The sequence below is a fragment of the Agelaius phoeniceus genome, chromosome 26, assembly GCF_051311805.1.
Source record: "Agelaius phoeniceus isolate bAgePho1 chromosome 26, bAgePho1.hap1, whole genome shotgun sequence".
Lineage (NCBI taxonomy): Eukaryota > Metazoa > Chordata > Aves > Passeriformes > Icteridae > Agelaius > Agelaius phoeniceus.
In genome coordinates this window covers 273,291-296,987 of record NC_135290.1, presented here as the reverse complement: position 1 = coordinate 296,987, position 23,697 = coordinate 273,291, and the positions used below count along the sequence as shown (strand labels likewise).

Sequence of the window (23,697 nt, the reverse complement as noted above, 5' to 3'; positions counted from 1 at the left end):
AAAAAACCCATGAAAAAACCCAAAACTCGCTCATTTCAGTGAGTGACCAAACTCCAAACCCCCCAGATCCCAAACCCATCTCAGATTTACCTCCAGGGCGAACTTGCCCTGCTCGGCCTTGCCCACGGGCATGTAGACGCGCACCAGCACGGTGTGTGCATCTACAACCCACCAGAAACCCATGAAAAAACCCCAAAAAGGCTCATTACAATGCATGACCAAACCCCAAACCCCGAACCCTTACCTCCAGGGCGAACTTGCCCTGCTCGGCCTTGCCCACGGGCGTGTAGACGCGCACCAGCACAGTGTGTGCATCTACAACCCACCAAAAACCCAAAACTCCCTGATTTCAGTGGGTGACCGAACCCCAAACCCCCCAAACCCCCCAAACCCAATCCAGATTTACCTCCAGGGCGAACTTGCCCTGCTCGGCCTTGCCCACGGGCGTGTAGACGCGCACCAGCACGGTGTGTGTGCATCTACAACCCACCAAAAACCCAAAACTCGCTGATTTCACTGAGTGACCAAACCCCAAACCCCCCAAACCCCAAACCTGTCTGGGATTTACCTCCAGGGCGAACTTGCCCTGCTCGGCCTTGCCCACGGGCGTGTAGACGCGCACCAGCACGCCGTCCTGCGAGCGCGCCTCCACGAAGTCGTACTCGCCCACCACGAAGGCCACCAGGTACGTGGACATGACCGGGGAGCGCGCGAACTTCACCTCCACCAGGCTCTCGTCGTCGGGGTACGGCCGCCGCTCCACCACGTTCTGGGGCAGCACAGGGAGGGTGGGGTTGGCGTGCACGGAAATGGGGCTGGGGGCTCCCAAACCGCAATGCTTTACCCCAGCGTTGGGGCTTTTATGATGCAAAGAGGTTCAGAAAGACAGACTTGAAAATAAGAGGAAAAACCTCCAAAAAGGGAATTTTTAAACGGGATTTCTTTATGCTGCCTCACACATTTCTTCAATTTCAAATTGAAATTTCAATTTCCAATCAAAACCTTGAATCGAAACTCCAGGGGAAGTTCAAATCTCAGTTTGAAAAATTGAGAAAAATCTCTCAACCCCAAATCCAGACCAGCGCAGCTTTGGGGCTCCAAAAGGGGAATTTTTTTACCCCAATGCTGTTTCTTTACAATGCAAGGAACCTCACAAGCTGTGGGGTATTTGGATTCCAGCAGCTCTTTGCGATAGGAAGAGGAAGGTCAGGTCTAATTAGCAGAGAAAGCCCAGGTTTTTAGCAAAAGATTCTGGGTTTTCAGCACTGAAATCCCAAAAGGGAAACCCACAAAAAGCAAGGAAACAAGAAAGAAAAAGCCCAGGGAAAAAAATAAAAACAAAACAAAAAACCACAAAAAAACCCAAATTCAAAGGATTTGGTGTTTTCAAGCAGTTCTCTCGTGGCTGAAGTGCCCCATCCCAGCTGGAGGTGTGATTTTATTACAGTAAAACATTAATAAGTAATATGAATTATAATGTAATTATAAATATTACACTATTGTATATAATTATAATTATTATGTAGAATACATATAATATATATAATCTAATATTATATTTATATTGATAATATTAGCATATTATTGATATTATAATAAATTTTTGTTTATATTTCAGGTATATCCCATTAGGAACTAAAAAGCATCAATGCCATCCCAGCAAGGCACCCCCTAAATCCAGATACAAACACCTTGTGGCAGGGCCAGGCTAGGCTTTATTTATTTATAAATAAATTGAAATAAATTTATTATTATTTATTATTATTTATTATTATTTATAATAATAAAAATAAAGCATATTAAAATAAAGCATATTTTAAAACCTATTCTCCAGCAACATCACCTATAAACACGTGCAGGCAGCAAATAAAAAATGCTGGGTTTTGTTTGTGTTTACTCTGTTTCCACATTTTGTTCCAGGTCTGGACAGAAACCCAGACAGGAAAACTCACAAAGGATTTTTTCCCAGTCCCTCTTAATCAAGCAGCATATAAAATTAATTTTAATTTATTTTTAAAACTACCAGGTTTGTCCTGACATCAGATTTTGTGTTTCTCTCTCCATTTATTGCCGATTTTATTCCCAGCTGTTATCAAGGCAAAATTTTAATTATCAAGGCCATATTCAATTAAAATATTTAGAACTTACCATATTTGACAAAGCTACTCTGTCTTTGGGAACCACCAAAGAAATGTCAAAGGTTGCTTTGATTGCAGGCTCATCCCAGCAAGGAAAAGCCCTGCGAGCATCAGTGGCCTGGAATAAAGAGAATTAAAGAAATAAATCCCAGCAGATTGTGGTAAAAACCACAGAAATTCAATTGATTTCCAGCAAAAAAAGGGAGAAGCGTGGTTTGGTCTCCCCACTGCACTCCTGACCTCTGAATCAGGTTTTTATTCTTCTTCCACTCCTGATTTTAAGTAAAAAATGACCCAAATTGAGCAGAGGCACGGCAGGAGGGGAAGCACTGAGGGCACCCAGATGTGCACAAACCGCCCCAAATTTGTCCAAAAGAGCCCCAGAAATGCTGTTTGTGCTGGGGGAGTGCCCTGGGCAGCACCAGCCCAGCCCTGAGCTCTTTGTAAGGAGGGACAAGGATGAAAAATAATGTGAATTTTAGATATTCATCCAGAGGGGATGGGGGAAGGTGAGAAAATGCATCTTTGCCTGTTGTAAGTATAAATCCTGGCTAGAAATGAAAATGAACATAAAAATGAAAATAAAAATAAAATTGAAATAAAAATGAAAATAAAAATAAAATTGAAATAAAAATTAAAATAAAAATAAAATTAAAATTAAATTAAAACTAAAATAAAAATTAATTTAAAATTAATTTAAAATTAAAAATAAAAATTAAAATTAAAATAAATTTTAATTAAAATTTTGAAATAAAATAAAAATTAAAATGAAAATAAAAAAGAAAATGAAAATAAAAATTAAAGTGAACATGAAAATAAAAATTAAAATAAAAATTAAAATTTTATAAAAATAAAAATGAAAATGAAAATAAAAATAAAATAAAAATAAAAATAAAATAAAAATAAATAAAATAAAAATAAAAATAAAATAAAAATAAAAATAAATAAAATAAAAAATAAAAATAAAAATAAAAATAAAAATAAAAATTAAAAAAAAATAAAATAAAAGAAATGAAAATGATGAGAGGCTTACCTCGAACTGGGTGACGGCGGCGTAGCGCGTGTCCCCGCTGGGCGTGCTGTACTTGCTCCGGTAGAACCCTTTCATTTTGTCATTCAGCTCCCCCACAAAGTCTATCTTGAGTGTCCCTGTCCCTGCAACACAAGCACACAGACCTGGGCAGGTGCCAACACCGGCTTTGCTCTGGGGCTGCTCCCCAAACAAAATAAACCCCCCACAGTTCCCCACAGGAGTTTTGGATTGTTTTGAACAGAGCAGCGACCAAGAGGGACCTCAACAGTTCCATCTTCCAGTGAAACTGGGAGCAAAGTCTGCAAAGTCTGGGATTTAAGGAACTGTGGCAAATCAGTCACGGATCTGAGCAGAAATCAGCCCAAATCCGCAATTGCAGAGGCTCCGGGGCAGGGACCCCGGGAAGGAGCTGCTGCTCAAGGCCCCGCAGGCAGGGAGGGCTCCTACCTTTCTGCAGGGTGCTGGGGAAGGACAGCGTCACCTTCTCATCCTCGTTTTGGTAGTTGAACCCCGTGGCGTGAACCTCTGCAAAGGGAAAACAGCACCAGGATCAGAACCACCCTGGGAAGGGCTTTGGGCCCAAACCTCTGCAGATTCACCCCAAGCACTGAGCTCGACAGCTCAGAATGAATTCTGAGCGATTCTGTGTGAGGAACTACAGGAACAACCTCGTGATGGGAATTCCAGGAGTGGAAGTTGGGCTGAAAAACCCCAAACCTGCAGGAGAAACGGGATGTGTATGCCAGGAATGGTGAAATACAGCCCCAAATCCCCCCTTGCTGTTAAATGCTCCCATCAGGGCAGCAGGATTCCCATTAATTATCCCAAACAGGATACTTAGGATTTATTGACCTAATTTGTGGCTCTCACTAGGAAAATCCCATTAATCTCCACAGCAATGGGGAGGGGGGATTTGCTTGGACTCAACCACAAAATAAATGTTGATTTTATTTCAGAAATGCCTTCAGAAGCAGGGCCCTGCTTTGGGGTTCCCGCCCTGCTCAGGCAGAGGGTCCCAAAGGCACCCAAAAACGAGGAAATTTGGCATTTACACAGCACAGGAACTATTTGTGGATGCAAAAATCCAAACTGTGAGGCCAGGCTGGGGATCTGCAGGGAGATGAAACAGTCCTGGAGCACCTGGAGCTGCTCCTCCCTTCCTAACTCATCACACCCTCCAAGGGGATGTGGATCTGTTCTCACTCAGCTGAAAAAACCTGGAACAGCCCCACAGAACCTCACTCTGCAGGTGCTGCTCCCTCCGTGCTCAGCCACTGCTGCAACCTGTAAGAAATTATCTTTATTTAGGAACTTTCAACCCGCTCCAAACCAGCGCCTCCAGCTGCCAAAGTCGGCAAGCCCGGACCCAGCCAGGCACTTCCCATCCCCAAAGGAAACCCTGCCGCTCAAACAAAGCCCGCTCGGATGACAAAAGCCGGCCTGAAGTGACAATTTTAGCCACAAAAGGACTCGTTTTGCTGCTCAGGTGTCGCTCCCAGCGTTGGGTTTCAGCCCCAGCGCCCCGCAGGAGTGACAAAGGGAACTGGAACCGTGCTTGTTTTATGCTGGTGAAGTTTCCAGGGCTGTTTATCCTGCAGCACTGTGATCTCAGCCTTCATTCCAACCTCTGCTCACTGCAGGAGCTGCAGGAATGGATTAGGTTTAAGTACAGGTTTCACAGAGCTGTGCTCAGGGTTTAACCTGAGTTACCACCGTGCTGGGGCGCAGAGAACACTGAGAGGCTCCAAAAACCAGCAAAAAACACGAGGCTGGAATAAATTACAAAAATAAACCCTTACAGGATCAATTTTAGGCTCTCCTGATCCATGCTGAGGAGTTCCAAGATTTTACAAATCACCTGAGTTGAGCATTGAAGAAGAATCCACCCAAGGACGCCCAACTGCCAGCAAATATCAGGAAACCAAAAATAAAGTTTGAGATTTCTTCTTCAAACTGGGGATGCTGAGGCAGAAAATGGTCCAGGGAGGAGGAAACGAGGCAGGAGAGGAGGAAACGAGGCAGGAGAGGAGGAAACGAGGCAGGAGAGGGAGATTGGAAGGAGAACAACCCCGATGGATGGGACTGGGCTCCAGCAGAGAGGAGCTGGGTGCTGCCTTTGATCCTGGTCATTTCCAGAGCCCACCAGGGCAATGAGGGCGACCCTGGCCACAGAGGGGCTGCACATCTGCTGGGAACTCACTGATTTATCAATAAATAAATCATCACAAATTGATCAATTGAGGAGCTCAGAGGGTCCCTGATCAGCCCAGGAACGCAGCAACGCTCCCCACCTGCATTTTGGGGCATTTTCTGGGGATTTTCGAACACCACCACAGCAAAGCCACAATATAAAAACATGTTTGGGTTTTTTTACAGCTTCCAAAGGCAAGGATCTGATCCTGCAGGCTCCTGGGACTCGGGAACACACAGGAATTCCTCACGTGGAGCTTCTGCCAAAGGCTGACAATGGACATCGAGCTGCCCCCTCCTCTCCCAGCTGGAGTTCTCTGTTTGGGGCTGAATTTGGGGAATTTCTGCTGCTCTGGAAGTTTTAACTTGTCCCGAAAACCCAGAGGTGAGCATCACCAAGGCTGGAAGATGAAACACTGAAACCTTCAGGGTTTGCTAAATCTCCAGGCAGCTCCTTCCAAACCAAACCCCAAAGCAACAGGACATGAACCAAAGATTCCAGATTACATTTTCTCTTTTTTTTTTTTTTTGTTTGCTTGTTTCCTTTTTGAGTTTTGGGTTTTTTTTTTTTGGTTGTTGTTGTTTTTTGTGGTATGTTTTGGGGTTTTTTGGGTTTTATTTTTTCCTGGGTTTTTTTTGTTTGGTTGGCTGGTTTTTGGGGTGTTTTTGTTTTTATTTTTTCCTGTTGTTTTTCTGTTTGCTTGGCTGGTTTTTGGGGTGTTTTTGTTTTTATTTTTTCCTGTTGTTTTTTTCTTTGGTTGGCTGGTTTTTGGGGTGTTTTTGTTTTTATTTTTTCCTATTGTTTTTTTCTTTGGTTGGCTGGTTTTTGGGGTTGTTTTTTTTTGTTTGGTTATTTGTTTTGTTTCAGGGTTTTTGGGTTTGCTTTTTTTTTCGTTGTTGCTGTTTAAACTCCTCATTCAACGCCAATAATTTAATCCAGAGCAGCAGGACCGTGGCAAACACTGGACAATGCTTTTTGCTGGGCTGGAAGGGAGCTGCTGCTACCAATCCGTGAGTGCAGCAGGGCCTGGCTCCGTTCCTGGGGCTGGAGAACAAAAGCTCCTGGAGGGACCAGCCCAGCTCCTTGGCACTGCAAGGTTGCAAGTTAATCACTTGCACATTACAGCACAGCCCGGGCTGGGAAAGGAAAAAGCTGCTGTGGAGTTGGAGGAAGAAAAAGGGATTTTTTTTTTTTTGTTTTTTGTTTTTTTTTTTAATTTTTTCTTTTTTTTTTGTCATGGAGAAAAAGAAAATAAGAAATGAGAAAATGAAAAAATAAAGGGAGGAAGCAGCCAGGAGTGAGACGTGTTACCACTTCAATCAGAACAAATACACAGAATAGAGAGGGGCTGCTGCAGGTCTGAGGGGTTGGAGTGGGAGCACCTCAACTGCTCCAGCAGCATTTGGAATAAATCACATTTCCTGCAAAGGGCTGCAGCCATGGACAATCCCAAACCCTGCTGAGCCCTCAGAGCTGCTTCCCAACAGGGCCCGGACCCCAGGCCAGCACAAAGCTCAGGGCAAACCATGGAAATTTTCCAAAATGGAAATTTTCCAAAATGCAATTTTTTCAAAATGCAATTTTTCCAAAATGCAATTTTTTCAAGGATCCCTTCTGTGCTGTGGAGAAGTCACAGGTAATTAAGGTTTGGGTTTGATTTTTTTGGTTGGTTTGGGTTTTTGGTCGGTTTGGTTTTGGGGTTTTCTTTTTGGTTGATTCAGTTTTTTGGTCGGTTTGGTTTTGGGGTTTTTTTTGGTTGGTTTGGGTTTTTTGGTCGGTTTGGTTTTGGGGTTTTTTTTGGTTGGTTTGGGTTTTTGGTCGGTTTGGTTTGGGGGTTTTTTTTGGTTTGTTTGGGTTTTTTGGTCGGTTTGGTTTGGGGGTTTTTTCTTGGTTGGTTTGGTTTTTTGGTTGGTTTGGTATGGAGTTTCTTTTTGGCTGATCTGGTTTGGGTTTCAGGTATTTTGATTGGTTTCTTTTGGTTTTTTGGGGTTTTTCTTGTTCGTTCTGTGTTAACCACCACCCAAATCCCTGCTGTAACATCCAGGCCCATCCCCACCACACAGAGGAGGAAAAACCCAAAATAACGAATTCTGCACCCAAAAACCTCCTCGGTGTGAGCCCAGCCCAAATCTCCGTGTGCTCCTCCTGCTGCACAAACACCCCCAGAGCCGCTGGGACTCCCGGGGACGCTGCCAACCCTGCAGGAATCCCCGAAACTCCTTTGGATCCGAGGGATTCCAGGCCAATTCCCCAGTTCCAGCACGGTTTCACAGCTGGGAGAGGATTCACAGGAAGCTCCAGACTCCTTCACACCCCCCGAGGATGAAACCCAACCCCTCCAAAAAAATGACATTTATGTGAAACTCCAGCTGAGCCAAGGCGTCCATCTGGACACGCGCACACCTTGGTGCTAAAATTCCACTGGAAATGTTCAAAAGAAAGAAAAAAATAACAGCTCTGGGGAGAAAATAAATATAAAAATATCCAACCAGTTTGAATTCAGCCATGGAAAACTCTGGAGTTTTGAGCAGCTTTGTTCCATTACAGCATTGCTGGCACGGAGGGAACCCAGAGCCCTCCCTGGCAATCTCAGTTTTGGGCTGAAACTGAGGAATTTCTGCTCCCCAGTGCTCAACCTCTGCTGGTTTTGTTACTCAGTTCTTGCTGCTCCTTTGTGGATTACACAGCAAAAATTCCTCACTTTGACTTTAAAGCTGTGGGGATCCTCCCTCAGCTTCCTGTCAAACATTGGGCAATAATCTGCTCTCCCTGCAAATCCGCACTCAGATTCCAAAGTGCTGCCCTCAGCTGCGCCCATCAGCACCAGGGGCACTGACGAGGATGGGGGAAAATCAAATTATCCTGCACTAAAGTCACCAGGTCAGCTCCTTAAACAGGGAACTGGGATCTGCTAAATCAAATCTCATTCCCACAGCTGCTTTCCAGGCCTGGAAAGGAGACAAATTCCCAATTATTTTTTGTTTCTGGTGAGGATGAGACAAACGCCTGCCCACAGAACAAAGGGTGACAACTCTCTATAACCACCATGAACCTCCAAGAGTGAGTGCCCAGGGCTGCTCCTTGCAGGGCTCGTTCTGTGCCCATCCCCAGGCCGAGCACAGAGCGAGCCGCAGGATCTGCATCAACAGGTGCCACTTCCATGCCATTCTCCTTCCAAAGCCATTCTGCTCCTTGGCACCTCCCCAAATCCCACGGATCTGGTTTTAACCCTGTGGAGCCTGGGTGGGATGGTGGCAATTCATTATTTTTTTAAATTTATAAATATTTTTAATTTTAAGCTATTTTAATTGTAATTTCAACTATTTATTTTAATTATAAATTTGAATTATTATATTTTAATTTTAATTAGATTAATTTTAACATTATTATTTTTATTATTTTCTTTTTTCATTTTATTAATTTTAATATACTTAAGTATTTTCATTTTATTATTTCCATTTTATTCATTTCCATTTTATTCCTTTTAACATTTTAAATTTTATTATTTTCCTTTTATCATTTTCATTCTATTTTAAATACCTTAATTAGAATGAAGGTATTTATTTTTTCATTTTCATTCTATTATTTTCTTTTTTCATTTTCTTAATTTTAATATACTTGAGTATTTTCATTTTATTATTTCCATTTTATTTATTTCCATTTTGTTAATTTCCATTTTATTCCTTTTAACATTTTAAATTCTATTATTTTCCTTTTAGCGTTTTCATTCTATTTTAAACACCTTAATTTTAATTTGAAATTAATTCTATTTTTAAGATGAATTGCAACCAAGTTGTACCTGGCGTGTTTATGATGCAGCAGTTTGTGAGGGCCCGAGTGTCATTCTCTCTTAATAACTCCCAATTAATAAATGCTCAGCAACCCCCCCACAGTGGCAGGGCCAGCCCTGAGGTGCCAGGGGACAGCCCCGAGCACTTGGGGACACTTTGCCCAGCCCGGTGGCCCCGTTCCAGGATCCTGCCCGGCCCTTCCTGAGCTGAGCTCTGCTTTTCCACACCCGCCCTCCTCCCAGAGCAGCTTCCTCACGCCCAAAAACCCCTGGAAATCGAGAAAGAAACCAAAGCTGCTGGAAGGCAAAGCTGGGCGGGGATGCTCTGCTTGGGATCCTGAACTGCAGAACCTTTTGGGATGGGAGGGACCCCAAAGCCCCCAGTGCCACCCCTGGCAGGGCAGGGACCTCTGCCCTGTCCCAGTGCTCCAGGGATGCTCTGGGCACCTGTGCCAGGCTCTGAGCAGCCCCACAGGGAGGAATTCCTTCCCAAAATCCCCTCCTGAGTGCATTTCTCCCCCTGTAAAAGTGGAGCAATGCTACGAGGACCTGGAAGGTGGCACCATGGAATGGTTTGGGTGGGAAGGGACCCCAGATCCCACCCAGTGCCAGCTGTGCCATGGCAGGGACACCTCCCACTGTCCCTGGGTGCTGCCAGCCCTGGCACAAACCCCTGGGATAGCAGAGCTGGAGTCAGCCCCACTGCACAAATTCCTGCACATCCCTCCCCTTCCTCAGGTCCCCAACCCTCCCCTCCCCTCTGCCCAGCCTCTGCACAAAGAACAAAGCTTCCATCTCCCCAAAGAGCACCTTCCTGCCACCCTCACCAAGATCACCCCATTAACCCCTAACCATGGCTCTAACCAACCCTTTTGTGGAATTTTCCATATGGAAAGGGGCATTCCCTGGTGGGAAGGGGAGCCCTGCAGCATTTTTTGTTCCCTGAAGGGCTCCAGGAGCAGCTGGACTGCTCCTCACAATCACCCTTTTCCACGGTACCCAACACTCAGAAAATCCTGCTGAATGCCAATGAAGCGTTTTCTGTGCTCTCCAAACCATTTCCTGGGACCATTTCCTACTGCAGGCTCTTACTGGTGCATTCCCTGTCAATATTTCATTTGGTCAATATTCCCAAATCCATAGGCACAGGTGATGTCCTTAGAGGTTTACACAACATCCAGATATAAAAATAATATCAAAGCATCCTCTGCCCTCACCCCCACCCAGGAGAGGTGGAGGAGACTGAAGGAATTTTTTACCCTAACAAAACTGAAGGAATTCCTTTCCCACAACACAAATGAAGGAATTCCTCTATCATAACACAACTGAAATAATTCCTTCACCACAACTGAAGGAATTCCTGCACCACGACACCAGTGGCAGCCACGAGAGCCGGCATGGAACCAAGATAAGGAATTCCGCGCTTCCAGGGGCAGGGCTGAGCTTATCAAAGCATGACATCATTTTGTTATCAGAGCTGCTGGGCTGCTGGCAGCAGCTGCAGGGGCAGAAACGAAAGCAGAAAGCAGGCAGGGCTCCCACCTTCGTCTCCTTCCGGGGCGTAGGACGCGGTGATGATGTCGATGTCGGCACAGTTCATCACGATCTGGTTGGTTGCATTTTTCACCTGCAAGAGAAACTCCATCAGCACCGGGAAGAAATGGGAATTCTCAGCTCCCATCCATCTAAAAAGCAGCTCCAGCTGTTTGAAGGGGAGTTGGGTGTCTGGGATGGAGAAGGAGGTACCGCAGAGCAGGAGCTGTGCTCAGCCACTCACCTCCACTGGGAATTATTTCATGCTGGGTAAAAAACAGGGCTGGAAACTTCACAATGGGGCCCTTGTGCAGGCCTGGGAATCCAAACCCAATAGAAACAGACCCTGAGCCCGTCAGCCTCCTTTGGGGATGGCCTAAGGGACACCAGGGTGAAAACCTCTCTTGGAGACATCACCAACACAACCTCTGTGCGTGCTCCAGGCTCCCAGAGCTCCTCAGCCCAAAAACATCTGCCAGGAGATTCTCCTCCTCCTTCCCTGGGAGCTCCCCTTGTGCCAGCTCTTGGCTCCACACTCTCTGCTTTATTTACCCAGTGCCAGCTCCCAGCGTAGGAATAAACCGTGGGGCTGTGCCAGTTCTCTGTTTGAATGCGACAGCCTGAATACAGAGGAATTCAAATTAAATAAAAATTAATTACAAAGGGGTAAAATATTTGGGAGTTAAACCAGGGAGTTATTCAGACATTTATGGCTGGAAGCACCAGAATGATCAGGCTGGATCAAGCTGGGAATCCTGCTTGTCCAGGATAGGATTTCTAGCTGGAGGCACCAGCAGTTTCTTAAATAAAGGAGTAAAAATTTCTGTAATGACCAACCAGATTTAACACAGGCACAGAGAAACTGCTTCCTGCCCCAGAATCAGCTCACCAAAGCCTGAGAGACTCCATCCCTGTTTTGTTTTCCCCACTATTATAACCCTAAAATGCCCTGTGAACTCCTGGGGCCATCATTCCAGGTGCCCACATCCGAGCTGGGAGCCAGGAACCTGCTGGAGCTGCCTCCAGCTCTGGGCTCTGGGCAGGGAGAGCCCAGAGGAGCTGATCAGAGGGATGGAGCAGCTCTGCTGGGAGGAAAAGCTGGGAGAAGGGGGATTGTTCAGCCCAGAGCAGAGCAGGTCTAGGGCTGAGCTGGGTTGAGGCTCCCTGAAAGGAGGCAGGAAGGAAAATGAACGAGTTTCCAAGAGAAAAGGGGGAATGGGGTGAAGTGCCAGAGGACAGGGGTGGGTGGGGGGGATGCTGAGATGGATCCTGCCCTGGAGGGGCTGGGGTGGGCTTCCCAGAGCAGCTCTGGCTGCCCTCACCCTGGCACTGTGCCCTCTGCCCGTGCAGGGTGGCCCTGGCTGGGATTTAGGGTCCCTTCCAGCCCCAGTTCCACAGCCCGAGCCCCTGGGCGTGCTCAGGCCAGCTCACCCACGGGCAGCACACAAATTGTGATTTCCTTTGGTTTGCAAAGCCACAAGAAAAGGTTCAGGTGTCCCCCAGTGCTCCCTGGGCCACTGGGGCCTGGGCCAGAGGAGGAGCTGGGAATAAACCAGGAATGTTCCTCAGGGATGTTCCTCAGGAATGTTCCTCAGGGATGTTCCTCAGGGATGTCCCTCAGGGATGTCCCTCGTCCATCTGGGACAGGAACCCCGAATCTGAGCCATCCATGGAGAAGGGAGGAGCGAGGAATCCAAATTTGGGATTTCAGAGGTGCAGGATGGTCCATCCCTGAGGCACCAGTGATGTAGGGAGCACCAGCCCCACACACCCCAACCCAGCCAGGAGCCTCCCCTTGTCCCCTCTGACCTGACCAATACCCCTGGCTTGTCCCCAATTAGGGCATTGTTTAATTAACAAATGTCATGCAAAGAAATGTGATGCATTTACACCTTTTGAGCAGGGACTGCTGGTGCCTGCTCCCTGCAGCCGTGTCACACCGAGAGGTGCAGCACTCGGGCTGCCTTCACCTCTTGATGGAATTAAAATCAAATCCATTCCAATTAATGAACCCAACCTGCCTGTGGAAGCAATGTTTGTGTCAAGCACTGAGAGCAAGCCCAACAGCTGAGGTGAGGCAGGGTCAACCTGGTTTTCCCAGGAAAGATTTACAACCTGAAATCCATTGTTTCTGTTAAATTCCGAGTGCATGAAACTGAAAAATTACAAAGCTCGCCCCAAACCCAAAAATCAAATCTCAACAGTTTTTACCACAATACTGGAGCTGGGGGGGGTTTTAAAAGGTTTTTCTAAAACGCAGAAAAATCAGGATGAGAAAAGCTTTTTATAAGTGTCTGGAGACCTTTATTCAATCTATAAACCCAAATCTCTCTGGATTCAGAGCTGTCCAAATTGCAGACAATGTGAGTTTAACAATGGGCTTGATCTTTAAAAAACAACTTTTTCCAGGACACAACTTTCAGTGCAGCACTGAGCCTGCAGAATAAGAAACTTTAGGTTTAAGCAGAGAAAATCCAGAGGCTCCTTAAACAGGCAATTACCTATTTTTAGATATTTTTCCTCCCTTCCTACCAATATCAAGCCAGTTTTATGAGAGGGCAGCATAGAAGGAAATACCTAAAATGAGCCAGGAGGGGAATTAGTTCAGTTTTCCAGCTATCCAAAAAAAGGGGTGAGATTCACCGTGCAGGCAGAAATTCTGCCTGCAGAGCTCAGCGTTTGCTGAGACTCCTGAGAATTTAATTCCGAGGGGAAAATGAATTTTTCCTGCAGCAGGGGCCTCCTCCCTGCTCCACGGAGGTGCAGCCACACCTGTGGGAACAAAAACAAAACAGGAGCAGAACCTGCCCCAGCACGGGGCACTCATGAGCAGGAACAGCTCAAAAAGGAACTCATTTAAAAAAATGAATTTTTATCCCTCCGAAATGCCACGCTCTGCAAGGCAGATTTTCTGTAAATGCAGTGATTTTTATGCATTAAAGGCCAAAAAAAAGCAGATTACTGCATAAGGTAGAAGCAGTCAGCAACGTGTGGGGTTGTCACCCTGCTTCACCTTGCTCTGGAATATGAGAAATATGTCAGAAATATGTAAGAAATATATTTTTCAGCAAGGAAAATGATTTAATTTAATTAATTGAGAGAAGAGCAGTTCTGCGCTGCTCAGAAATCAGGTGGGCCAAGAGGAATCTCTGCAGGGAAGGGATGGTTCAGGGCTGGAAACTCCTGGCTCTTGATGAATTCAATTGAATACTGAATTAACCAGAATTCAAACGCTGTTTTGAGGTCAGACTCAGGCACCATGAGCAGGGAAAGGGAAATTCATCCAGCAGGAGAAAACAGCTGAAATCCCCCCCAAAAGTTTAATATTTGATGGAAGAAAAGTTAACAATGTCAATTATTTAGCTCTGCCAAACAAGACCTAAAGGTGCTGTAAAGCCTTTGGTGGTCAAAGCGGGAAAGGATTTGATGGAAAATATTTTCCCAATTTTTTGGGATATCGGGAACAGGGATTTGAACTGCAGCCTACCTGAAGCACAGGCTGAGGTGCATCCAAAGGGATCTCCTGGAGCCAAAATTAATTCCAGATAATTCCAGTCTTGTCACACGGCTCCAGAGCCCTTTTCTAAAAGCAGCACTACAACAACTGCGTGTGTTTTTAGCAATTTTCTCTCTAAAAATAGACACCTAAATTTACTCTGGATTCGAGTTCCAGGGCGTGTCTTTTGTAAGAATTCAAAGCCTCAATGAGGAGAGCAATAAAGAGATTTATTAACCTGCATCTCCAGCAAATTCCAGTGGCCGAGGAGTAAAATTAACAACACCAGGATTAATTGGCCCACTGGAAAAATTCCCCTGGTTCCAAAGCACATCCAGCTCCAGGGCTGTGGGATCCACAGGGGTGAGTGAGCGAATCCCTTTTGTGACCATCCCAATCTTGGAAATTATGGGGTTCAAGGAGCCTTTGGGGGGTGGAAAAAGGTTAAAAACCCCAGTTTTGGAGCTGATGGCGTGAGGAGAGCCCTGAGGGGCTGCCAGCCCTTTAACCCTCCACTGCAGGTTTAGTTTCATGTGCTGGAAATGCGAATTCCAAGGCTGGAGAGCAGAGGATTTATCCTGGACCAGCTCCCCAGGAGCACAAATACTAAAATACTACACCCAGCGAGCTGCATTTGGCCAGGATTCCACCCCACAGTGTCAGCATTAATCTTTAACCAGCTCCATACATTCCCTAGGCCAGCAGATATTGCATAATGAACCTATAAAAAGCAGCAGACAAGCAGTTAAATATTGCTAAACCTGCCAGAGGTGCATTAAACGCTGCAGCAGGGTTCGAGAGAGCCCAGGCTGTAAATTCCTCCCAGATAAGTTGTCCCACGATCAAGGAGCACCTCGGTGGAGTTTCCAGGCAGGGGAGTGACCCAGCTCCCAGGAAGGGAATTTATGGGCAGGGAAACACCAGGAAGAGGGGAGGCAGCCCTGCCCCTCGCAGGTGATCCTCTCAGCATCCAAAAATTCCATTTCAAAGCCTGAGAGCTGCAGGCAGCTTTGCTTCTGCTGCTGGACAACACCAGGGCCACACATCCCTTCTTTGTTCCAACCCTCCCAAGAGCCAAAAAAGCAGGGGAAAAAAAATAAAGAAAAAAAATAAAGTTTGACCCAGACACTGAGTAATGCAAGTGCCCTGTGCTGATAACCAGGCCCTGAGAGCCAAGGCTGGCGTAATTAAAGCTCCAGCCAACAGAGGAATAATGAAAATGAACCATTTCCACCCCACAATCTTAATTGTGCTCGTGGAGAGGCATCCCCACGCCCTCAACAAATCAAGTTTGAATGCTGGGAGATGACATAAGTGGCAGAACAATCACAGGAGTGTGAGCAGGAGCCTCCGTTCCAGCGCCGGCTCTCCCACAGCCACGCTCTGTCCCAGCTGGGAGCAGGGCTCCTTGGGAAACAGTTCATTTAAGGATTTTTTGGGGTTTTCAGCTGTGATAAATGGGAATTATGTACTGTCAGTTTATGTAATTGTTACACAACTGCACGGACTTCAAAAGTGTTCATGTGGCCACAAATTATATTATTTAAAAATCTGGAAGAACCGGTCAAAATTGTAAGAGCTGGGTTACCAGAGCCTCCAGAAGCACAGCTCCAAAACAAGGGCTGTGAAACTCAACTTGCCAAGGCTTCAGGGTCATTCCCTTCTCCAGGGGGGACAATTCCCCGAGCAGGACACGGGAACAAACCACGAGCAGGTCCCCGCTCCTCCTTCCAGGCTTTGGAATCTGCTGCCACCTCTTATCTTTTGCATCACCAGAGGTTTTATCCCCTGAAGATTATCTGGAGCTGCCATGCAAGGGGCAACATTTATTACTGAGGCACAAAGTGCTTCAGGTTATTTATAGGTCCTAAAGCCAACACAAGTGTCCTGCCCCACAGCCAAGGCTGGGACGTTTTGGTTTTTTTAGGGTTTGAAAGCCCCAAATTCTCCACAGAGGGCTGCAAATCCTATTAGTGGAGTGAGTAAGAATGATCAAGTGTTTACTTGTAATACCTTGACTAAACAGCCTGCACTAATTCCACTCTGCTCCTAAAGATGCCACATAGCAAAGCAAACAAAGCACTTTGCAGGCTCTGGGAACTTTTTTCCTGCTTTTGAGGCGTTTTTATTTTCTGGTGTCAGAGGCTCAGAAAGCACCATGGTGTGGATTATTGCCATTATCCAGCTGGGATGGAGCAGAGGAGCTGGCAATTATTACTGACTGGGATTAAAGGAACAACTTCAGGATCTCCAAGAGGAGGCAGCACGTGTATTTTCCCCACCCAAAAATAAAAATTTTGTGTTTTAACATAAACCCACTTTTGCCTCGATGAGTTTACAGAGACTCCAAAGCTCTCAGGCGGTGCTGGAAACAGAACATCTCTGCTGGGCTCAGGTTCAGGTAGAAAAGGTCCTAAATTGAAGGAATTTGACCCCAAAAGCACCCAAAAGTCTTCTTTTCTAGACCATCCTGACGGAAATATGCCGACAGTTATTAATTTTTGTTCGTCAAGCCCTGCACAGAGACCATCCTGTGATGAGCTGGTTGTTCCTCTCCCCATCAAGGTGCAGAGCAGTTCCCCTCCAATCTCCTGGGATTTCCCTGTGCTTTGGGCTCTGGGCAGCCCCAGGAAACCTCCCCAGATTCCCCGCCCTGCTCGGGCAGGTGAACTCACCCCGATCCCCTTCCCTGCCCTCACTCCCCGGCCGCTGGGAGCTGCCTCCTCCCGGCTTCGCCGCGCTAAAAGTTATCCAAAATAAAGATACATTCTTTAGATCTGTTTCAAAACCCTCCTCCTCTGGGGTTTTGCTGGCGGTTTTTTTCCCCTCCTCTCTGCTGTGGGAACCCCAGAGCAGCTCTGCAGGACGTGAGGAGGATTTTGTTTTACAGCCTGGAACCTGTGGGGTCACAGCTTTTCCCTCAGCCCTGGGCGCTGCTGGGGAAGGGCAGCATTCCCATCTCCAAGGTGGAACCCTCTGCTCTGCTCTGCTTTTCCCGCTGCTGGGGAAGGGCAGCATTCCCCGTGTCCAAGGTGGAACCCTCTGCTCCAGGAGCCCCCCTGGACACAGCCGGGACACTCCGAACGCTGCCCGGGAATCAAACACGCAGCCCAGCCCGGAACCCCCGGGCAATCCCTGCGGCCCAGAGGAGCTCCCAGGGCTGCTCCCGCCGCTCCTCTCCGCAGCTCCGGCTTCAAAAGCCACTGCTCCCCTCCCCCCGAGCGTTATTTTTAACCGGGATGATTTCAGTGATCCCATTTACAGCCCCACAGCTGTAACAGGGCCGGGGTGTGAGGACAGGAATAGGTGCCTGGGATTAGAGTGGAAGAAAACGGGAATTTCTCAAACTGAAACAGCCCAAGAGGCGGCAGCGGCCCCGAGGCTGGAACCAAACCCCTGAGCCAGGATCAAATCCGCGAGGAGATTTAGGTTTTCAATATTTCTGTCACATGACACAAAGTTACTCATGTCTGCTTGGGTTCCTGCAGCTCCCAAAAGTCACAAGATCCCCCATCATCCCCAGCCTCGGGCCTTCCCCAGGGAAGAACTCGCCTTCTTCCCTACCTGTGCTTCACATCCTGCAGCTTTTATTGCCTCCTTGCATTTACTATCTATTTAAAACCAGGTTTAACCATCCCTTCAGCACAGTAAGGCTTTGATCTGCTCACATCTCAAGACTTAAAGCCTCCCTCAAATACTTTTTTAAGCCTCTCTGTGCGACCATCTAATTTTCAGGAAAAAAAAAAAAAAAACAAAAAATACAGTTGTGCTAATATAATTCTGAACCTCTCTCAAATCGCAAGGAAAAAAAAAAAAAAAAAAAAAAAGACGTGAAAGCAAATTCGGGAAATCTTGGCAGAGCAGCCAATGAGAATGACTGGGAGAGACTTGAAGGATTTCACAGAACTGGTTCCGGCTCTGAAGCACGAGCACGGCGAGGAGGATTCTTCTCGCCTTGCAGAAGAACGCGGCGTTTCGGCTCCGCAAACCTTCCCCGGCTCTCATCCCCAGGCTCTCCCCGCAGCTCCCTCTCCATGACACCGAGGCCTACCCTCCCCGGGAGCCGCACGGGGGGACTTCTCCTTTCACGGCTTATTTGGCTTTTCCAGCAAAATCCCCATCCATCCCCAGGCCCGCTCGGAGCGCGGCACGGGGGGGTCCCCGGGGGGCTGCGGGCACCGGGGATCCCGGCCGGGCTCACCCCGGAGCTGCCGCGGCTCTCCCGCATCCCGGCGCGGGCCGGCCCAGCCCGGGAGGAGCCGCCCGGGGGGACCCGCGGGGGCCGCAGCGGGGCTGGGCGGGGCTCCCCCCGGGCCGGGCCGGGCTCGGGGGGTCCCGGAGGGCTCTTGGCGGGTTTGGAGGGGGTTTGACCGCCCATCGTGAATGGAAACGCGGAGGAGAGGCGGGGGGAGCCCCGAGGGGCCTCCCTGCACCTGCCCGGCCGGGCCCGGGGGAGCGCAGGGGAACGGGGGGATCGGGGCCGGGGGTCCCTCAGGGCACGGCCGGGAGGGGGCGAGGGGCCCTGAGGGGGAGCGGGGTCCCTGAGGGCGGGGGGGAAACAGCCCTGGGGGTGAGGAGGGGAATGAGGAGGGGATCGAGGAGGGGATTGAGGGGTCCCCCGGGGGCTCTGCGGGGTCCCCTCGGGGGGCGCGGGCCGGCGGGACCCCTCGGGGGCGGGGCGGGAGGAGGAGGACGAGGATGAGGAGGAAGAAGGGGGGGCCCTACCTGCACGGCGGCCTCCAGCTTGCCCTCGAAGGTGAAGTCGATGAGGTCCGGCTTGAGGCAGAGCCCATAGTTGAGGGGGGACACGTCGGCGGGCAGCCGCTCGAACGGCCGCTTCTCCGGCATGGCGGGAGCGCGGGGGGTGCGGGGCTGCGCCCCCCCCGGCGGGGCGGCGGCGGCGGCGGCGGGGGGGGGGGCGGGGGGGGGGCGGGGGGCGGCGGGGGGGGCGCGGGAAGGGCGACGAGGCGGCTCCGCACGGACGCACCGAGAGGGAGCAGCGGCGGGAGCGGAGGATGAGGAGGAGGAGGATGAGGAAGATGAGGAGGAGGAGGAGGAGGGAGGGGCGGGGGCGCGCGCGCGCTCCCGGCTCGAGGCGGCCCCGGTGGGGGAGTGCGGGGAGCGGAGCGGGAGGGGGGGAGGGAGAGAGGGAGGGAGGCACGCGGGCGGCGCGTGCGCGTGCGCGCGGCGGCGCCACGCGGCCGCGCACGTAGCGCGCGCGGGGGGCGGGGAGGGGAGGGGGTGGGGGGGGAAGGCGGCGGGAGGAGTTGCGTAAGCGCTGGCGGGGAGTGCGCCTGCGCAAAGACAAGCCCCGCGCGGACACGCCCCTTCACGGCGCGCCTGGCCACGCCCCTCCCCAGTTCTGAGGGACGGGGCAGCCCCGGGAATGGGGATCCCGGCAATGGGGATCCGGGTGAGCCCCGGGAATGGGGATCCCGGGAATGGGGATCCCGGTGAGCCCCGGGAATGGGGATCCCGGGAACGGGAATCCCGGTGTGTCTGTAATGGGGATCCGGTAATGGGGATCCCAGCAATGGGGATCTCGGTAACGGGGATCTCGGTGTGTCCGCTCCGAGTGGGCCTGGCACAGTGCACCCCATTAACTGAGGCTCCCGGTGCTCCCGGTTTGGGCAGATGCTGGCACCCCGTTAACTGTGGGCTCTCAGGGCAGCTGGCCTGGGTGGGGATTGGCACAGTGCACCCAGGGGCTCCTGGTTTTGGGGTGACACTGGCACCCCGTTAGCGGGGCTCCCAGTACTCCCAGTTCAGGGGGATGACAGCTCCTGGGTGTCCCAGTGCAGACGGGGGGCAGAGCTGGAGTGGTGCCCCCATATTGGGACACCCCGGTTTCCCTCTTTGCTCTCTGTATTTCAGTTTATTTCTCACTATTCCTTCCCCAACGAGATTTATTTTTGTTAAAAGTGATACTTTGCTGTTTAAAAAATCTAAGTTAGTGCTTGGCAGGGGAGAGATCGATCAGGGAGTGGAGAGAGCGAGCAGGGATCTGGGGAGGGGAGCTGGATTCGAGGAGGGATTGGGGATTTGGGAAAGAAAAGGGATTTGAGGAGGGAAAAGGGATTTGAGGAGGGAAAAGAGATTTGAAGAGGGGAGTGGAGATTCCAGGCAGGGGGGAGCAGGGGTTTGAGGGAAGGAGCAGGAATTCAGGAGAGGGAGATGGGATTTGGGGAGGGGAATAGGATTTGAGGTAGAGAGAAGGGGTTCGAGGGAGGGAACAGGGATTTCAGGAAGGGAGCGGGGATTCACTGAGACCTGGAGGAGCCGGCGGCACGAACTGGGGCAGGGAGAAAGTACAGACGGCTCTCAGCAGATGGTTACAAAAACCCAGCGCTGCCGAGCCCGGGTTCATCCGGGGCTGCCGAGGGGCCGCATTGTGCTGCAGAGCCCCGGGGAGGGAAGGGGAGACAAGGGAACAGCTGGAAACAGCTGGAAACAGCTGGAGCCGCGCGGGGGCTGGGCAGCTGCCGCCCTGCTCCGTCCTGCCAGCTCGCAGCGCCGCGGCGGGGCGCGGGGGACATCGGCGCTGCGAGCGGGGCCAGGGAGTGTTTTGGGGTTTGATGGAATCCTGGCGGGGTTCTGGGCGGAAAGCCCCGTCTGCCCTGCAGCGAGGGAAGGGCTGCACCCCACGGCTCGGCGAGGAGGCTCCGTGTGCAGCCCGGTTTGCAGCCGGCGTGGACGGAATTGGACTCAGCCCGGCCGTGCCACGCTGGGGACACCCCGAGGCCACGGCAGCAGGAGAAGCCCAGCTGTGCCCCGGCCGTGCTGGGCGACTTTGCCAGGGCAAAAGTCCCGTCCCCTCCCGCCTGGCCTCGGTGCTGGCAGCGCGTGTGGCCGCGGGTGACTGTCCCTGGCAGAGCCACGGGAAGGTCAGGGCCAGGATAAAACTATTCCTGGAGCGGAGCTGCTGGGCCCCGCGGGAGGGCAGCGGGGGGGATTGTCTCCTCTCAGCTTTAATTCCCATCCCGGATGGCCGCGGGGTCACCGGGTGCCCTCCTGGCCCGCCGGGGGAGATCGGTGGCCGCGGTGGCCGCGGGGCTTGTGCTTGGCAAAGGGCTCCGGGCGCTTCCCGCGGGTGCTGCCCCGCACGGGAGATGCTGGGAGGTGACAGATGCTGCTGTCAGCAAGAATCCAGGAGAGGGAAAAAAAAAAAAAAAAAAAAAAAGAAGAAGGAAGAAAGAGAGAAAAAGAGCGAGGCTCCGCGGAGAAAGCCGGGGGGACACCGCCTCCTCCTCCGCCGTGTCCCGACCAAACCGGGTTCTCCTGTAGTGCGAGACTGCAGAGAGCCCGGGGACAAACGGACGGGGTGGAAGCCAGGAGCTGTAATTAGCCCAGAGCCACCAACCGCTGTCAGTGCTCCTTTCTAATTAGGAAAAACAAGGGGGAAAAAAAATTAAAAAGAGGGAAGAAAGAAAAAAAAAAAAAGAAATTCCCATGAGAGGCTTTTCTTTTCTTCTCTCTGTTTCGCCGGAGTTTTCGCCGTTGCTGCCGGGAGCGGGAGCAGCCGGAGGGCACCGGCTAATCCTGCCCCGCAGGTCTGGGCCGCCGGCTTAGGGCTGGAATCTCTGGTATTCGGGGACAGCAGCGCTCCGAGCTGCGGGGCCTCCTGCTCCGCGGGGCTTGGGAGGCGTTTTCCCTGGATTTCCCCCTCTCCGCGTGTGCGTGCGGCTCTGCCCGTCCCCTCCCGCCTCACCGCCGGGCACCTGGGACAGGTTGCACAAGGATGGAGGCAAACGTGGCCCAGCCCCTGCCTGGAGCTGGCGGGGACAGTTCGGGGCGGGTGCCGAGCCCTGATCCCAGCCCTGATCCCGCTCTCCCACGGGACAAATCCCCACGTGGTGGTTTTGCGAGGAGAAGAGCGCAGGTGGGCTGGGGACATCATCCCGTGCCATCTCCTCGGCCCCATCCCAAATTTCCTCAGGGATGCTCACAGGCTGAGCCCCCCACGGGCAAGGACGTGGCTCCAGAGGGGTTCCAGAGCCCGTCAGCGCTGCCCACGGAGGTGAAACCGGCCGGGATGGCATCCGGGCCATCCGGGAGAGCCAGCTGGGCTGGGAAAATCCAGCCCCACGAGTCGGGAGCCGTGGGAAAGCTCTGGGGCCGGTGACTCAGCCCCGGCTGCTCCAGGATCGGCTCCGGAGCCCCGGGGCTTCATCCCAGTTTTCCAGAGGGCTCCACTTTTCCCACCGGGGCGCTGCGGGAAGCGCTCTCTGCTGGTTTTGCCCCCCGCACACCCCAGTGAGCATCACACCGAATTTTGGGGGGTGCTGGCGGGCAGCAGACGCGATCCCCCCAGGCAGGGGGGCCCGGCTGCCCCCGCGCCCCCGGCCCGGCCCCGCACGGCCGCTCCCGGCTCGTCCCGGCCCAGATAAGAGCGCGGGCCGGGATCAACGGTCTCGGGCACAGCGGAGCCGTCACTACACATTAACCAGCTGTCCGATGGAGCAACGCGTCCTCGGAGCCAAGATCAACAGTCCCCAAAGCAAACTGGGAGCGGGGCCAGGCGCAGTGAGCGCGGCCAGAGCCTCGCGGCGAGCCCCCGGCCCCCGAGGGCCCCCCCGGGCTTCGCACCCCCGGGCCGGGCTCGCCTTTGGCTCCGCGGGCCTCGCCCCGCGGGCGTGGGCGGGTGACGAGCATCCCCAGGGTGTCCCGGCGGCTCCCAGGGATGGGGTTTCGAGGGAAGAGGGTTTGGGATGAGCCGGTTTGTGTTCTAGGACGCGGGTGCCGCATCCTGGATTGTCCCCGGGATATTCGGAGGGACCCCCGAGCCCTCCGCGCTGCGGGCAGCATCCCGGGGGTGCCGCATCCTGGGCTGTGCCAGGAACATCTGGAGGGACCCCTGCCCTCGATATCCCCCCCTCCCCGCCAGCGTCAGGAGCTGCTGCGATGGCAAATCCCAAAAGCATCGCACAAAACCCACGGAGCTGCTGGGGGTGCAGGAACCTGGGGGGGTTCTGTGGATCCGGGGAGGGGGCCCTGCATGCCTGAGGGAGGGGCTATGCACATCTGGGGGGGTCCCTGCGGGTCTGGGGGGGCAAATCTGGCGGTCCGGGGGTGGCTCTGCAGGTCCAGGGGGTGCTGTGCGTGTCCGGGGGAGCTGTGCGTGTCCGGGAATGCCCCGCGGGTTAAGGGGGGGGTCTCCGCCGGTCCATGGGGGGTCACTACAGATCCGGGGGGGGGTCTCTGCAGGTCTGGGGGGGCTCCGACACCCGCAGCATCCCCCGCATGGGGCAGGGTGGGGGTCCCGCGTGTCGCACGTGACCCGTGTGGGGGGTGGGGGATGGGGGCAGTGCCATCCCCCCCGCCCCCCGCACTGCACCACGCACGGGGGTCCCCCCTCCGCGCGCTCGGGGGGTGGGCGGAGCCTCCCGCGCTGGCCCCGCCCCCCCCGGCCTCCGCAGCCGATGGAATTTTCCACTCGCGGGCGCGGCGCGGGCTCCCGCCGGCCACGCCCCTTCCCGCGCGCGCGCGCCCCGCGCGGCCCCGCCCACACCTCCCCCC

The 23,697-nt window shown here is 51.8% G+C and overlaps 1 protein-coding gene across 1 annotated transcript in view; it reads right to left on the bottom strand.

Annotated features, from left to right (window-relative positions):
• The window catches only part of NPEPPS (aminopeptidase puromycin sensitive), a 34,503-nt gene extending 15,359 nt beyond the window's left edge, over nucleotides 1–19,144 (bottom strand). Inside the window, exons 1-6 of the mRNA XM_077190782.1 lie at nucleotides 18,907–19,144; nucleotides 10,695–10,779; nucleotides 3,619–3,696; nucleotides 3,172–3,293; nucleotides 2,149–2,256; nucleotides 569–769 (exon numbers count right to left, since the gene is read on the bottom strand). Coding sequence (XP_077046897.1) covers nucleotides 569–769; nucleotides 2,149–2,256; nucleotides 3,172–3,293; nucleotides 3,619–3,696; nucleotides 10,695–10,779; nucleotides 18,907–19,029 — 717 coding nt within the window. The 5' untranslated portion in view covers nucleotides 19,030–19,144. The remainder of the gene's footprint in view (nucleotides 1–568; nucleotides 770–2,148; nucleotides 2,257–3,171; nucleotides 3,294–3,618; nucleotides 3,697–10,694; nucleotides 10,780–18,906) is intronic.
• Between the last annotated feature and the right edge of the window lie 4,553 nt (nucleotides 19,145–23,697).